Source organism: Meriones unguiculatus, chromosome 14 (assembly GCF_030254825.1).
Source record: "Meriones unguiculatus strain TT.TT164.6M chromosome 14, Bangor_MerUng_6.1, whole genome shotgun sequence".
Taxonomy (NCBI): Eukaryota; Metazoa; Chordata; class Mammalia; order Rodentia; family Muridae; genus Meriones; species Meriones unguiculatus.
The window spans coordinates 44,814,430-44,831,805 of NC_083361.1; the positions used below are offsets into that span (position 1 = coordinate 44,814,430).

General features: G+C 42.0%; 1 protein-coding gene across 2 annotated transcripts in view; it reads left to right on the plus strand.

Moving 5' to 3' along the window:
- Oca2 (OCA2 melanosomal transmembrane protein) overlaps positions 1-17,376 on the plus strand; it is a 321,231-nt gene that overhangs the window by 72,687 nt on the left and 231,168 nt on the right. For both annotated transcript variants that reach the window (XM_060366263.1, XM_060366262.1), the window contains 7 exons: positions 603-674; positions 3,173-3,238; positions 6,648-6,704; positions 9,376-9,500; positions 10,449-10,587; positions 12,886-13,018; positions 14,239-14,386. In XM_060366263.1, coding sequence (XP_060222246.1) covers positions 603-674; positions 3,173-3,238; positions 6,648-6,704; positions 9,376-9,500; positions 10,449-10,587; positions 12,886-13,018; positions 14,239-14,386 — 740 coding nt within the window. The remainder of the gene's footprint in view (positions 1-602; positions 675-3,172; positions 3,239-6,647; positions 6,705-9,375; positions 9,501-10,448; positions 10,588-12,885; positions 13,019-14,238; positions 14,387-17,376) is intronic.

Sequence of the window (17,376 nt, forward strand, 5' to 3'; positions counted from 1 at the left end):
TGTGATACATATTTTCATTTATATACACTAGATTCCTAGAAATCTTAAATTTAGTAGAAATGTTAAATGATGTGGTAAACTGGTGCTTAACTTTTAAGGAACTGTGGCCAAACTCTCTTCCACAGTTGCTTTACCATTTTGCATTCAGTGACAGTGCATGCAGGCTCAGATTTTCCAGCATACATGGCATTAGAAATTTCATGTCCACTGGATTATAAACTAAATAGAAGAGATCCTTTTGTAAATCAGTTATATGCTGGAGTCGCAATTAGATTAAGCATTTGTCTGTGTGCTGACTTAACAGTGGTCTTAGTAATCGAAAAGGGATGACTTACGTTCTTAAACCATAGGTTCGGCTGTGGAAGAACATGGTAAATAATTAATGACGCTTTAATGACGCTTTACTGTGGACTTCCATGAGCATACTTTCACAGTTGTTCTGGAAATGAGAGCAACTCTCCTAGAATGAGGGCAACTGGTGGTTAGGGGTCTCTAAGGGCTGACCAGATATCAAGCTCCTTGAAATGTTCATTATTCGAATGGTACACAAAGGCACACAGGGACTTCATGTCTATACAGGCTTAACCTGTGCTTCTTTCCAGATTGTTCACAGAACCCTGGCCGCCATGTTGGGAGCTCTTGCAGCATTAGCAGCATTGGCTGTGGTTGGAGATGTAAGTTGCTATGTTTGATTTACTGGCTTACCGCTAGAGGCAGTGCCAGACCCAGGAAAACTCCAGGAAAACTCCAGGCTGAATTAGTTGTTTTATGTGATGTTTCCATGTGCTTTTCCCATGATTCATAGAGGCATTATAAAACGAACTTATTTGCCAGTGTCAGTTGTTGTCTTGGGGGCTTACTGCCTCTGTCTGCTAACCTAGGCCTTGTCCTGGAAGCTTCTAGCCACCATACAATCTAACCTAGGCCTAAAATGTTTTTTGCCTCTAATACTTACTGCTTAACAAGCTCACCCTTTGTTGTTCTTTCTGAGCTCATAGCTGGATGGTTCAACTCAGTTGTTCTGGCTCAAATTCCTCTCCCAACTGAGTTATATGGCTTTTCTGCTTGGCCTCAAACTAACTCCAACAATCTGCTCCAATCTTCTGGCTCCTTCTCCTTCTCTGGCTCATTCTGTCTTCACCTGTGTCTAGCTTGTTCTCTTGTTCAATCTCCCTGTAAAATTCTCCCTAAAAATTGCTTCTTCTCTCTCTGCATAGTCCCTTAAGTAGCTTCCCTTTCCTCTCTTCTCATGAGAGCTGGGTGGATCCTATTGCTGGAGTTGGCAAACAGGCCTCTCTATGGCCAGCCCCTAGGAGACCTGACGAGTGTGACATCAGGCATCTCTTTGACTACCTGCAGAATTGAAGACATATTTGTATTCCAGCTTGATTGCACAGATCTAGAAGGTCTTTGGATGTGATCTCTTGCCAGATCAGCTATGTTCTGAATTAAAAATCCCTCTACAGGCATGAACTGACAAACCTGGTTTAAGAAAGTTGTTGCTGGATATGAACACATACTCTTTTAAGTGATGTTAGTCTCCATTTGGGCTGAAGGAAGGCTTCTCAGGCATGTGTCGGCCAAGCATGGGACTGAGTGGTTTTAGAAGCGGATCTAGTGCTGTCACCCAAGAGATATGGAGGTGGACGCACGGGGCTGGGGCTCTGCCCTGTGGCATTGCAGGCCCTGGAGATACCTGTTGCCTCTCTTGTTAGGAAATGGAAAGACAGTTGTTGCGGGGCTCATGTTGCCACTTTAGTCTGAGCCCTCCTAAAGCTGGCCACACACACAACTGGATTTCAAAGCAGCTTTAGAATTTGCTGGATTTCCCCACCAAAACCAGGTAGTCTACCACCCCTAACAGGACTCATTTCAATACCTATATAGAGAGCTGGGTGCGGTGGCCCACGCCTGTAATCCCAGCACTCCAGGGAGGCAGAGGCAGGCACATCTCTGAGTTTGTGGCCAGCCTAGTCTACAAATCAAGTCCAAGACAGCCAAGGCCACACAGAGAAACCCTGTCTCAAAACCAAAAACCAAAACTAAATATAACAAGCCCCCAACAAAAACCAAATGTACCTGTCTATATAGAGAAGTGTGTAGGGAGTTAGCTATTTGTGATGTGTTTACTTAACTTAAAATGTCATTGTAGAGTTAGTCTGAAAGTAACTATAAGAATGTGAAGTTTTTCTTGGCTCAGTTTGTCATAAACAGATGTTAAATTGAAATTAAAATATTTCCGAATTCTAAAATTTACAGATAGGAAAACTTTTTGTTTTCTTTGTAGTACTTAGAATGGAACTCAGGCATGTTAGGCAAGTACTCCTGAGCATATAGCTCTACTGTTGTTTACCGTAATAGCTGAGTTGTACAAGGAGAAAGATGAGGAGGTCCACAGGTTTATTTTGGAATAAATCAGACAAGGGCTTTTGTCAGTGAGCAACCTTTTCTTACAGGCTAAGGTTTTTATTCTGCTGGGATGGGCTGAGGCCCTGTTCTGCCAGGCAGTGCTAATGGTTAAGCTAGTACATGTAGGAGTGGTATTGGCTGTTTTGACTTCACCCCAAATTGATACTGCTAGCCTGGAAAAGAGGGGACAGTTTAAGCTGGGTGCAGTCCATGGGTGTAGGGTGCTATCTGAGCTGGAGTGGGATTGCCTCCGATTCTCCAAGTCATGCTCTTGTTCTCACAAATATGCTTCATATCATCTGTTTCATTTGGAGAATTGCTCTTATGGCACATAGCAGCCACATGCATTGAAAAGTCCCCTGCGTCACTTAGTGAGCTGCCTTTTCCCAGCAGGCTAGGCTCTGGCAGTCTCTCTTTGTGCTACAGGCACTTGGAGAGTAGAATAGACAGCTATCAATCATCCACCTGGCTGAGGAAGACATGTATGGACTAAACCTGCAATTCTGACAATAAATCTTGCTGGAGCTTCCAGGAGCAGGATTACCTTTTTTTTTTTTTTTTTCATGGACGCTTCTGCTGTGACAGATGCACTGGGTCATGAGTGTTATTCAGCGGTTATATAATCCAATTTCAAAGGGAAGTGGATGGAGCGCTTCCAACTTTGCCCCAATGTGGAGTTTGCAGTAAGGGCAGCCCATTTTCAGAGCTTTCCCCAGTAGGCTGATGCACAGGATTAATTGGCAAATTTGTGCTTTGATTACAGAGACCCAGCCTGACTCAAGTGGTGGAGTGGATTGATTTTGAGACTCTGGCCCTGCTGTTTGGCATGGTAATTACAGTCCTCCCTGCAGGATATGGCTCCAAGTTTGGGTCCTTCACTATTCCACGGTTGCTGAACCTATCATTATAGTCAAGATGGCATATCCCTTGGCGGTTAGGGCTTGATTGAGAAGTGGTAATGCAGGTGCAGCTCATATCCCCCCATGGGGGAGGAGGTGGCTGGGGCTCTGGTTTGTTAACTAGAGAATTCAACTCGAAGGCTTTTGAACAATGAAGTGGCATTGTTTCCAAAAGTTAGGAATATTTTTGGGGAGTGGGGGTTAGTACCCTTAAAAACCAAAACCAAAACCAAAGCAAAACCAAACCAAAACAAAAACAACATTACTTCAAATAAATGAACCATGGAACAATTTCAGTGATTGGGAAAGTGATTTTAATTCTATAAAGAGAAGTGTTCCTAAGTAATAGTTCTAGTGTTTGCCAGTTTACCATAATGCTAAGCTGTGAGAAACATTACTAGGTCAGCTTGTAAGAAGGGAAGATAAACTCATAGAGATTACTGTAGGGCATGAGTTTTAGCTATGCTAGAAAAAACGAAATTTGGCAAGGCCTTGGGAATGTGAGAATGACCATGTATTCTTGGACCAGTCTCTAGACAGGGTCTGTGAGGCTTCATCTGCACTGCGGAGGAGGGACCTGGAGTCTCACAGCTCAGGAGTTCAAGATTGCGCCCTTCCCAGAAACTCCCACAGATCATGGACTTGTTGCAAAAGCAAGAGGTTTATTAACCATTGTACAACGGGGTCACTTCTGCCAGTCAGCAAAGAGTGGCACAGGGAGACAAAGGCCTTTAGGTTTTTAAAAGAAAAATTGCGGGAACTTTGAAGTTGCAGTTTGGGCAATTTAGGATTGGATGAGGAAGCTATAAAGTAAGATAATTGGTTAGTCTTAGGTGCTCAAGCTTGGCCAGTCCTGCCAAGTGTGGATGCAGCTGCAATTGAAGGTGGGGGTGGTTAGCTCAACCTTGAAGATTAGGGGCTGCGGACTTTTGGCTGCAGGTCAAAAGCTACTCAGAAGAAGTCTGGGTTCGTTGCTAAGAAACACTATCTTGAAGGCAAGGGTCTGGTTGTTCTTTTTGCTGAGTGAAGGTCATTGCTTGCTTGCTTTTTTTTTTTTTTTTCTATCTGTCCTCACAGATAGGGTCACATTTCTCCATTCTCTGGAAAGGTACTAAGAGGCTTTAGCTTAACCTGAACCTAAAACTCAAAACTATAGGCTTTAGAACATAAAGGTTACAAAGTTAGCCTAACCCTTTGTAGAACACTGGTCACCAGACAGCCTCATCTTTTTGTTGGCATCTACTCTAGGCTTCAGAGAGACTCAGAGCTGCCATCCTCTCTGAATGAGAAGGCACAACAGAGCTCTGAACTAGGGTTTCAGGGAGGAGCCAATAGCTGTGTTGGGTTCTGAGAAACACATAGGACTTGGTTATCCAGGCAGAAGGAAGGAGGCATACCAGATGTCTGTTACATACTATTCTTTAGAAAAGTTAAGCAGGGCTGGAGAAATAGCTTAGTGGTTAAGAGCACTGTCTGCTCTTCCATGGGTCCTGAGTTCAATTTCCAGCAACCACATGGTGGCTCACAACCATCTCTTCTGGGATCTGATGTCCTCTCTGGCATGAAGGTGTACATGCAGATAAAGCACTCATATACAATAAATACATCTTGAAAACAGTTAATAGTGTAGTAGATTTCTAGAACTGCCATAACAAAGCGTGGCATATATGCTGGACTGATGAATAAATATTTGTTTCTCGAGGCTGCAGAGGCTGATGTCTAAGACCAAAGTATCAGCAAGGCTGCCTCTGTTGAGGCTCCTCATTGTCTGTCTTCACATTTTGTAAGGACATCTGTCATATCCAATTAAGGTCCACCCTAATGACCTCATTGTTACTCTTAAAAATCCTGTCTCTGCGTACAGCCACATTTTGAGGTACAGGAAGTTAATAGTTCAACATACAAATTTTGAGGAGGAGGGACAAAATTCAGCCAATAAAAGTAACCTGCTGTTTCTTTTTCTCAATTACAACTTCTTTAGTAGGCATTTAGATATTCTCTGCTTTGGTACTATAAGGGCAGCGCACAGCGTGGGTTTTATTCTACCTGACTTATTTCCCGAGACTGCTAGTCCCAGTCCCCGTTCTATCAGACGACGAGAGAATGGCTCCCCACAGCAAGAGAAGACCACAAGGCTGCCACCCACGTGTGTCTACTTGTGTTCTCATGAAGTGCTGTGGGCTACAAACAGCCCCACAAGGGACTGCTGAGTTAGGAAGATACTCTAGACAATGGCAGTGCGGAGTCAAAACCGACTGGGGAGCATTTGCGTTTCATACAGTTTATTTGAAAAGCATGTTGGACCCCCACCATCTTCCAACTGCTTTCTGTAATTTTATCTCTCACTCTCACAGCACCCTCCCCAAGGTAAGCTAGAGGTAAAGTGAGAAACTTGAAGTGCAGAATGATAAATCGGGAGCACTTTGTTGTTGTTATTGAAGGCTTGAACCTGTACTTTCTCATTCAGAATTCAACGTTTAGTAATGTGGGTGGAATGGTAGAAGGCAGGACTGCTCTGGCCTGGAACTTCATGCAGGAGCCAGACTCTGTGTTAGCCCTGGAAGAATATAGGATTTGAGCATCTGAATTAACAACAACAACAAAGAAACCATATCAGATATAGCTACAAGTTTGGAAAACTGAAGAAATTGAATGCTTTCCCACTTTTTGTAAAATAGGAAACTTAGCAAGTTCAGGCTTACTGGAATTTCTGTTTAATTAAACACAGAATAAATGGGGCCTAGGTTAGCTCATGGGACGGCTGTCTTTGTCACTCGTCCTCAGTAGGAATACAGGCAAGTATTCTGGGTGTGCGCAGGACTGAAGATCAGTCATTTCAGTACCAATAGTCCAGTTTGTCCATGGTCCTCAAATTTGTAAGAAAAAAATCAGTTTAATTATATTAGAAACCACAGTTTGATACAGCTTTAAAACTATTTAATTTCTGAGTGCTGCTGTGATAGGGACAATTAGGTACAAGGACCACCTGATGGCCATGGCCTTCCCTGCTTCTAGCTTCAAGTCTGGTCCTGCCATCTTTGGTCTATAAAACAGAGTAAAGACAACATTTGGTGTTTGTTGTCAGGGTTAGCTGGGTTGATAACATATCTTAGGACAATGCCCTGAATAGGAATATACACACAAACCATCTGTAAGGGGTTCTGCTCAGGGCGTTTGTGTGTGGACAGCTGAAGTGATGGACGTCCAGAAAGACAAAGCTGCTCTTGACGATCAGCTGTCAGGAGCTAGAGCTCAAACTCAGGATGAGTCGCTCTGACATTGTTCCAATGTGGTATTTTGACAAAAAAAAATCTTGTTGTCTATTTTTTTCCTTTATAGATGATCTTAGTAGCCATATTTTCAGAAACGGGATTTTTTGATTACTGTGCTGTAAAGGTAGGTGTAGTGTTGTACTTGCGGGTCATACACTAGATAAATAAATGGGAAGTATAAACATGCTTATTTATATCAATCAAAACCATGTAAGTACAAATGGGATTAACATTATTATTAACTGATGGAATAAAATTATTTACCATCTTATATTGTATATTTAGTAAATTAAAATATTTAAAATTCCGTCTTCCCCTCAAAAAGGCGTTAGGAGACCTAGGTGTAATTGCCATGGGAAGCATGATGCAAGAGCAACACTTCAGCCTTTCCATAAGAAAACAAGGAGCAAGCTCAGGGCACAGAGTTCTCTTTGAGCATTTGTGTAGTGGTGTCTGAGCTGTCTGGTTAGGGCTATACATTAAAACCCACTCTTCATTTAAGAGTCTGAATATGTCAAGCCAGCAGTCTCTGATTGCATTGCCTTTTGGGGACATAATTTCAATGCTTATGTGATAGGCCTGTAGTCCTGACTTTTAAATTTGGGTAAATCATGTTTTTGTTGTTTTAATCTTGTATGGACTGTATTTATTTACTTATGCTGGGATTGAACAAAAGGCCTTGCATATGCTCAGTACATGTTCCATCACTGGGATAATGTACTAAGTCCTTAAATGTCTTATTTTTAAAAATTATCGTTGTTTGATTGACAAATGATAATCATGTATTTGGGGATATAATGTAATGTTTCAATGGATACTCACGCAACGTGCCATGTTTAGTTGGCCATCAAGCCAGCCAGCATTTCCTTAATACCCCTCACACATCATTTCTTATGGTGACATATTTGAAAGTTACTTTTTTGTTTTTGTTTTTGAGACAGGGCTATGTAGAGACATAGCCCTGGCTATCCTGAAACTCATGATGTAGACCAGGCTGGCCTCAACTTAGAGATCTGTTTGCCTCAGCCCCATAACTGCTGGGATTAAAGGTGTGAGCCACTATACCCAACTTGAAATTCACATTTTAAGTTATTTTGAAACATACACTACACTAAATATAGTCTCCTGCCTGTGCAGTAGTTATCTAAATCTTCACCTTTTAACTCTTTCTTATACGCTTTGACCAGAATCCCAATCTTGGAGCCACTATCCTTACTCTCTGCTTCTATGGGATCATTTTTCTTAGATTCCATGTAGAAATGAAATCAGATGGCATTTTAATGGATATTACTTGCTTATTATACTTAAAATAATGCCTTCCAGCTATAATTATATCATGTTAAATCATTGTAGAAACTGTGAGGATTGCATGGGTGAATAGTAGTTCATGTTTATGAACATGCTGTCTTCATTCATCTGCTGACAGACACTTATGTCCGGTCTACGGGGCTTCAACAGGGTTCCCAAAGTAGGAGAATGGAAGGAATGGGGGGAGGGGTAGGGACAAGAGACACAAGCAATGAAAGCCAAGTCTGTTTGTCTGATCAAGGCTTCCATTTATTAGAAAATTTTTACCCAACTTATGTAAGGAGAAGGCAGGAAAGGGGGAAGGTAATTAGCTGCTGCAGGAGACAGGAAGAGTGCTTTCATGGGTTAAATATTGTACCTGCAAGATACCATAAGGATGTTCTCTTAAGATATCTTACGGATGCTCTAACAAAGGATGTCCTCACAATCTATCACCCATGATTTTGGGTCCTAGGTAACTCTTTCACTACATAGCTTTAGGTCTCCACTAAATGACCTTTGCTCTCTGCTTGGCTTTGGCTTCAGTAACTACCTTTGTCTCCACTAGATAGCTTTGACTTTGGCTTCTGTAGCTAGCCTTGGCTCACTAATTGACTTTGGCTTCCTTGATACCTTTGTCTCCACTAGATAGCCTTGGCTCACTGTTTGACTTTGGCTTCCGTAGATAGCTTTGGCTCCCGGCACACTTAGCCGGCTCCTCATCTTGGAAGAGTTCTCTGATAAACATGGTGCAAGTGTCCATGCTTTCACCATATAAGTTTGCTCCCCATGGTTCTTTTTTTAGTTCTTTGAGAAACGTCTGTACTATTTTTCACAATTATTTTATATTAGTCGAGGAAGATGTCTTTTCTCTTAAATTTTCCCCATGCTTGTTCTCCTTCACCCCTACCTTCTTTCTGTTTTGAGATAGGGTTTCATTTAACTCACTATGGCCTCAAACTCACTATGTTGCTGAGGACGGTCTACTTCTATCTCCCTATTGCTGGCATGACAACCGGAGCCACCACACTGGTTTTTGTGGTGCTAGGGATTGAATCTTGTATATCTCGCAGGCTAATCAAACAGTCTAGCACTGACACACATCACCAGTCCTGTTATCTTTTTAAATGAAAATCATTCTAACACATGTGAAATGGTGACTCATTGCTATTGGACTTTGTATTTTAACTGGAATCCTGGGCACTGTCAGAAGTTGTGAAGATTTAAACTGACTCTTCCATGCATAGTGGATGAGGGAGATCTTGCCATGCCCTAGTCGATGAGGAAACTTTGGCAAACTCTACTAATGCAAAGGCTAGTGCTAATTTTTACTTCAGTTTTGGAATAAAAAACTCATTTTAAAAGATAATTTCTTCAACAAAACTCTTTGCAAATTCTGAATGAGAATTTATTTTGGTCCCCATATCTTGGAGTCATTAGTGAAAACATAGCATCTATTGTACGAATGTACTGATTCTGGCTTGTTCCTTCCTGTGTATGTATCCTAGGCATACCAGCTTTCTCGAGGAAGAGTGTGGCCCATGATCATCATGCTTTGTCTCATTGCTTCCATCCTTTCAGCCTTCTTAGACAATGTCACCACGATGCTCCTTTTCACCCCTGTCACCATAAGGTATGTAGAACACTCCTGACATGGAAATTAAGACCAGGTTTGGGACAGATGTGTGTTCTGGTTGTACCTTTCTCACATCTACAAAAGGTTCCTTCCTCACATCTACAAAAAGGCAAGGGATTATATCTATCCTTCCACTGGGGTCCAGCTTACTCAATTCCAGCCTAGCTGTTGTGTGACTGCAGACTCTAGAAGGGTACAGGTGTCACCATAGCTCAGAAATAATACAAGAAGTCAGAGGACATGGGCCTTGCTTTCCAGGAGATAGACTGGAAACAATATAGGCAAGGCATCCATGAAGAGCATCAGGTCCCAGGAGGATTTTGCTCATGAATCCCCACATTTTCATCTTCTACCTATCCACAGTCTGCAGCAGATCAGAGTGTAGGACATCTGAAGACTCCAAGACAAACCTCATGCAGCCAGGGTAGAGTCCTACGGCCAAGGAAGAAGTAGTTAAGATAGTTATTCAAAGAAAGGACACATACAGAGAGAGTTTAGGGCCTCTTCAGAAAAGGGGAAGGCAGACAAGGGACTAAGTCAGCAGGCTTAGTGTTATGGCTGGTGAGTTTTGATTGTCCACTGCATTCCTGACTGAGGCATCAGATGACCAGTACACATTCACCTGTTCCAGGTCCTTTTCTCTACTAGGGCTCTACACTCAGAGTTCAGTACTCTCTCCAGGCTGTGGGAGCAGAAGGTACCTCAGCACCTGGGTAGCTCAGACTGTGGTCTGTCTACTCAGAAAAATCCTTGTCATTTGTGGTACCTGGGGATGTCTCTGCTGATGTTTGTTTCTGTATCACTCTTCTCACAGATTGTGTGTGTGCTCATGTGTGCGTACATGCATACACGCACACACACATGCATGTGCCTTCCTTATACAAACAAGTGCTTTACACATTTTGGTTGTACAAAGGTCTCATCACTTTTTTACTTTCATGATAGGTTATGTGAGGTTCTCAATCTTGATCCACGACAAGTCCTGATTGCAGAAGTGATCTTTACAAACATTGGAGGAGCTGCCACTGCCATTGGGGATCCCCCAAATGTTATCATTGTTTCCAACCAGGAGTTAAGAAAAATGGTAAGTAACAGCACACTAGGGCTGCTTTCAGGAAATTCACAACTTAACTGAGTGCGCCGCTATGCAGTGTCCTCTATTAACTACTGTGAACTAAGGCTCTTGTCACCTATTTGTTGTGCACACTATTGGTCATAAGCAAAAGATTAGGAGGAAAAGTAGGAGAGGCACCCTGCAAGATGAAAGGGCTGCATTTAGAAGCTGTGTTGAGATTAATGTGATGGGAGGTAGTTTTGCTGCTGAGAACATCAAGGAGAAATATCTAGGAAATTACAAAGGGCTGTAACATATCTAATAGGCTCAGTGAAAGCATACCATCCCACGGCACAGTGCAGCTGCCGCTGCTGTCTCTGAAAATCACCAGTGTGGGTTTTTCTGATCTTCCTTTCAGTTGCTTGATAAATAAATTCACCTGTAAAACTGTCCTAGCAACTTCTGTTTGGTGCTGTTTCTTGCTGTGGTTGTCTGTTAGGGCCTTCTCAACTTTACTCTCCTTATTTTCATACTCATCACTCCTTGCTTTAATTGTCCCAGCATTTCTGATGGGACAAAACTTTGGTGCTTACATCCTGAACAGATCTGGAATTACTTAGGATACAGGATTCCTGTCTCCTCAGGCTATATTCCCTAAAACTAATAATTGTGTTTTATGACCTCGTTGGTTTAAAGGTAAGCACATTGATATTATATTTAAATCATTTTCTCATGTTATTAAAATTGTTAATGTTTACTTACTTTTATTTTACACGTATGGGTGTTTTTGTCTGCATGTATGTCTGTGCACCACATGCATGCCTGGTGCCCACAGAGGTCAGAGGAGGATTTCTAACGCTCTGGACAGGAGAGGGTGTTCTATCACCTGGAATTGGGCAGTTGTGGGCCACCACGTGGGAAGAACAATCTGGGTCTTCTGTAAGGGCAGCCGCTGCTCTTAAGCACTAATCCGTCTCTCTAGCATCCTCAGGCTCATTTTAAAAATTCTGACTTTAGAGGAAATACAACATTTTCGTGAACATCTAAGATGTAACTATGTTTCAATCAGACATCTGGGGTATGGATTCTACAGATAAATATACAGTTCACAGTGGTGTTCTGACTGAAGAACTGCTAGAGTGTGGTGAGTTCCGAGTGAGGTTTGGTGACACGTGGGAGGTTGACACAATTAGCCTGAGCTGTGTTGTAAGAGGTATTGGAAGGTGCCTTTTCTGAGTGGCTTACTGACAGCCTATGGGGTTCTCTACCTGTGCAGGCCTGTCTTGGGGCATAGCAGGTCTGCTGTGTCCTCTGTGACCATACCCTTCCTGCCAAGATCCTTCAATACCTGCTATCCCAATGCCTCACAGTGCTGAGGCGCCCTTGATCCCCCTTTACAGCAGTAGCTGTACACCTGTACTGCTTGAATTCTCATAGATGATCATCTTCAAGGCCTCATCCCTTCTACTGGGGCTCCAGAGATATTACGCATATTTGCCCAAAGATATATATAAAATAATAAAATAAAGAGCAACATTAACCAAAGTTGTTGTTGACTCATTCTCTAACTAATTAGCCTAGGGGTGATTTTTAATCAAGACGAAGCACATTCAACCGCTGGCCAAGACACATAGCCTGATAGGCAGGCAGAGAGATCAGGAAAGAAGGGAAAGGCTGCCTCTCTAGGGCTCTGGTGACTGTTCCAGTGCTCTGTGCGGTCAAAGTAGTGGGCAGCAGTGGGAAGACTGCACCTTCCAGCCGGGATGTTCCTTCTAATCCACAGCAGGTACTTTAGTCAAAGATTAAAAAATTAACCATTAAATAACATTATTCAGTGTTTTGACTTCTCTTCATCCTAGGGCAGAACATTAGCCCTGTGAAGGCAGACAAAGTTCAGTTTGGAGCTAGTTGTATTAGCCTATTTTTGTTTCCTTCAGAAATGGCTTGTAATTCGTGTAAGTACTGGTTTAAAAAAAAAAAAAGCTTGAACTATCTGGCTAGTGGTGGTACATGTTTTTTTAATTCCGGCACTTGGGAGGCAGAGGCAGGCGGATCCCTGTGAGTTTGAGGCCAGCCCAGTCTACAGAGGGCGTTCCGGGACAGCAGTGTATACATAGAAAACCTTGTCTCAAACAAGAGAAACCAAAAACGAAAACTAAAACCGGAACACCAACAAAATACTTTAACCATTTCAAACTTCAAAGCCTCAGTGTTTGGCTGCATGACCCTTGTCTGGTGGTCACCAGAGACCCCTGTGTTTCCAACTCACACCCTGCCTCAGCTCTCCCGAAGACCCATATATCATGTACTGCTCTTTTGCTCTTCCAGGGCCTGGACTTCGCTGGTTTCACAGCACACATGTTTCTTGGAATTTGCCTTGTTCTCCTGGTTTCCTTTCCACTTCTCAGACTCCTGTACTGGAACAAAAAGCTTTATAATAAGGAGCCCAGTGAGATTGTCGGTGGGTATGAGCATCTTCCCATGCTGCAGATCTTTACTGTAGTATTCTCCCCCAACCCCAGGAGAAGCCCTCAAGCAGGAGGGGGCATTCTCCCATAGGAGCACCAGGGAGGACGTGTTTATTTGTCTCTGGGATGCTGTATGCTTAGGAGCAACGGCTGTCCACAGCTACCTCCAGCTGGCTCTCTGGCTGCTTCAGTCTGTGTCTGCTGGGAATCTATAAAGGGTAGCTTGCTTTTAATCTGCCACCTTGGCTTTTTCCTTATATATATATTTTCAAACCATAAAATAGATATTAAATGTAAGCCTCACAAAATAGCTTCCTATCAGGAAGCAATGGATGGCAAACCGTTCCTCTCCTTTTCACTATCAGAAGGTGTCTGAATTTAGCGATGGGAGAAAAGTGTTGTTTGCTCCTTTCTGGCCAGAATTTTGCCAGCTGATTACTTATTATACTGTGTGACACACTGAGCTCATAGGACATAGGGGAGAGAGTGCTTTCTTGCTGCCCATTTTTTACCAGATGTTGTCCTAGAGGGTGCCAAACATGGCTGCCTGAGAATCACATCCATGCTGTGTTATTCTAGAGCTCTGTTTCTGAAACCATTCAAAGACTGGACAATTGGCTGAGTTTATATGTGTTGTTATAACAGTACCCTAGCCAGGCAGGCTGAAAGTGAGAAGCTTATTTATAATAGCTTACTCTCTAGGAGACAGGAAGTCCAGGAGCCTGTCCCCAGCAACTGGCGAGGCCTCTTTGCTACATCATAACATGGCACGTAGTTTGGAGAGGATAGGCCAGATGCACTTGATGTTAGCCAAAAAGTTGAGAAGCCATGACAAACCAAACTCAAAGCATAGCAGTGATATTTAGATTTTGGCTGAATGAAGAGCTAGTGAGAATGGGCAAGGGTTGTTGGATCCTAGAGTTAAGACATTGCTTGAACAAAAGCACAACAATAACAAATTAATAAATGAATTAAAAAGATATTGCTTGAGAAAGAACTTTATTCTTCAGGAAGAGTTAAAGTTGCCTTTCTTGCTTCCACGATGACTTTCAGAGTTCATATCTATCATCGGGTTCCATCGTCATAGCTCCTGCTGTGAAGAGCCTGTGCTGTGTGAAACATGGGTGTACATTGTTAGTGGGTGCTAAACAGAGGGGTGTGCTGACGTCTGAGGGCAGGAGAGACTCAGTACCTTACACTTATTTCTCTGCAGAGCTGAAGCATGAGATTCACGTCTGGCGCTTGACTGCACAGCGCATCAGTCCAGCCAGCCGTGAAGAGACAGCTGTGCGTGGCCTGCTGCTGGAGAAAGTGCTGGCCTTGGAGCATCTGCTGGCCCAAAGGTTACATACTTTCCACAGGTACCACAGGATTCTGCTTAGATTTATACCAGGGGCTTCTTACAGGTTGGGCTTAATGGTGGCAATGCATGAGGAACATATTACATTGCGTTCAAATGTCACAGGATACCCAAGTGAGTATAAAAGATTTTTGATCACAGTATTTGCTACACATCTTCATGAACTAATTTTCTATTGATATAATTAAACACTATAGCAACTTACAGAGGGAAGTTTGTGTTTGGGCTTATGGTTTGTCCTAGTTACTTGCTATCGCTATAATAAACACCACACATGACACAAATCAAGTTGAGAAGGACAGGGCTATTTCATCTTGCAGCTTTCATCGTGGAGAGAAGTCAGGGTAGGAACTCAAGGCAGGAACACAAGGCAGAAAATGAAATCGAGTCCATGGTAAAAATTCAGATTACTGCTTATTTCTACTTCATTTTTGTTTTTTAATATAACCTAGAACCATCTGTCCAGTATGATTCTACTCAAAATGCAGTAGGAATCTTCATATCAATCATTAATAAAGAAAATTCCCTGCAGTCTTGTCTACAAGAAATTTGAAGGAGACATGTCTTCAGTTAAGGCCTTTTCTTCTCAAATGACTGTAGTGTCACGATGTCAGTCTAGCCAGGAAGCCATTAAAAAAGAACTCTTAAGAATTGTGATAGGGAGCCAGGCACGATGGCATATGCCTGTAATCCCAGCACTCTCGGAGCCAGAGGCAGGTGGATCTTTGTGAGCTACAAAATAAATCCAGGACAGCCAAGGCTACAGAGAGAAACCCTGTCTCAAAAAAAAAAAAAAAAAAAAAAGTTGTGATAGAGATGCTTGTAGGCTTAGATTTTTCAAAAACATGCTTTATTAAAGGTTCTTAAATACCTCTACTTTCCTTCCAACCCCTGACCCTTGGTTGGAGATTAGTAGGAAAAAGGTCTGCACACCTCTTTTATCAACTTCCTGCTGATTAGGGTCATTGGGTTCTTTGGAGATATACCAACCTCAGTAGTGGGGAATCCAGTCAACAGTCCAGACAAACAGCAAAGGGGTCAACCACAGCAGCAGCAGGAAGCGACAGTGACAAAGGTGGTACTGCTCAGCAAAAGCAACAAGATTGCCTAAATGGTACAAGTTTGCCAAAGCAGCAGAAAAAGTTCTCTGGAGCGCTTTTCTCTGAGAAAACCAGCAAAGCAATGTGAACCATTCCAAATCGTAGAGATGCGAAAAGCGTTGTCTCACTGTCCGTGGTCTTTTATTTATCAGAGTCCATACAAGGATATTTTCCAGCTCGCAAAACCCACACCCCTTGCCCTAGGTAATTTCCTGCTGACAAATGTCATGCGCCTTTTCATGGGGTCTGCTTTCGGCAGTAGTAAGGGGTCACGGATGACATTCCCACATCCACACTTGAGACAAACAGAACGCATATTCATATGACACAACTGAGTTTCCAAAGAAACTAGAAACTTCCACTTCAGATGCTGAAGGGAGTTCTTCACAGTTAGTGGATTCTGGCCAGGGTGACGGTGGGGAAGGGCTCAGTTTTCTGTAATGGGAGTTTGACCATGTTCCACTGAGTATATGGGCAACACAAATTTGGCATTTTTTTTTCTTCTTTTGTTTTGTGGGAGGTCACAAAGGTGGAGGAAGAACCTGGGATGACTAGGTGCATTATGATTGAGGTGCATTATGTGAAATTTTCAAATAATCAATAAAAATATCACATTAAAAAATGAGCCAGCACAATTGATCCCTCTTGTCAATTTGACATATAAGCACATCACTGTTAGGCCATAACTTTTCTTTGCTTGTTTATGCCCAATATCTCATGTAACTATTACAACATAAAACATAGTACAATTTTAATATAATCTAAATTTAACATTAATTTAATTTAAATTTAATACAATTTAATTACAATCTTCTAATAATTTTTAAAATTTGAGGTTATAGTATAAATACATAATTTTCTCTTTCCCTTTCTTCCCTCCAAAACCTCCCTTGTAATCGTTCCCACTCTATAAAATTCTTGACTTCTTTTTTTCCTTAATTGTTGTTACATGCTTATATGTATATACATGCATATTTCCAAATATAATCTGTATAATGCTAATTGTATGCATGTTTTCAGGGATTTGGTATTGGGCAATCAATTGGTTTGTGATTCTCTGGGAAATAATTTTTTTTTTCACTCTGAGCATTTCTTCGCTGCCTGTAGTTATGTATGCAGGTTTGAGGCCTTACATAGGTTGTGGTCTTTCCCTTGTCCATTTTGGCATGCCTATTGTGTCATCCTTGTTCAGCTCACATTTAGGCAGTCAGGTGGATGAGACATATTTATGGGTGCTTCTTCTGACATTACCAGACTACACACTCTCATAGTAAATTTCCTGGTCCTCTTGTTCTTACAAAATTCTATCCGTTCTTCTTCAATGTTTGCTTACTCTTGGGTACAAGAGTTGTTTTTCATAGGTATCCACTGGACTGGGCTTCGTAACTCCCTGCATTTTGATTAATTATGGTTCTCTGTAATGGTCACTGTCTGTTGCAAAGAGAAAACTCTTTGATGATGGATGAAGGCCACACTTATCTGTAATGTATGAAACGAGCAGACAGCCTTGTCTTGTTTCTGATTTTAGTGGAATCGCTTTGAGTTTAACTCCATTTAATTAAGTTGGCTATAGTTGTGCTGTAAACCTTGCATCTCTGGGCTTGATCATGGTGTATAATCTTTCTCATGTGTTCTTGGATTTGTTTTGCAAGTATTTTAATGAATATATTTGCATCTTTGTTCATGAGGATAATTGGATTCTAATTCTCTTTGTTGGGTCTTTGTGTGGTTTGGATATCAGGGTATATGTGGCCTCATAAAATGGATTTGGCAATATTTCTTCTGTTTTGTGGAGTAATTTGAGGAGTATTGGGCTTAACTCTTTGAAAGTCTAGTAGAATTTTGCACTAAAACCATCTGGCCTTGGGCTCTTTTTGCTTTAATGAGTGCT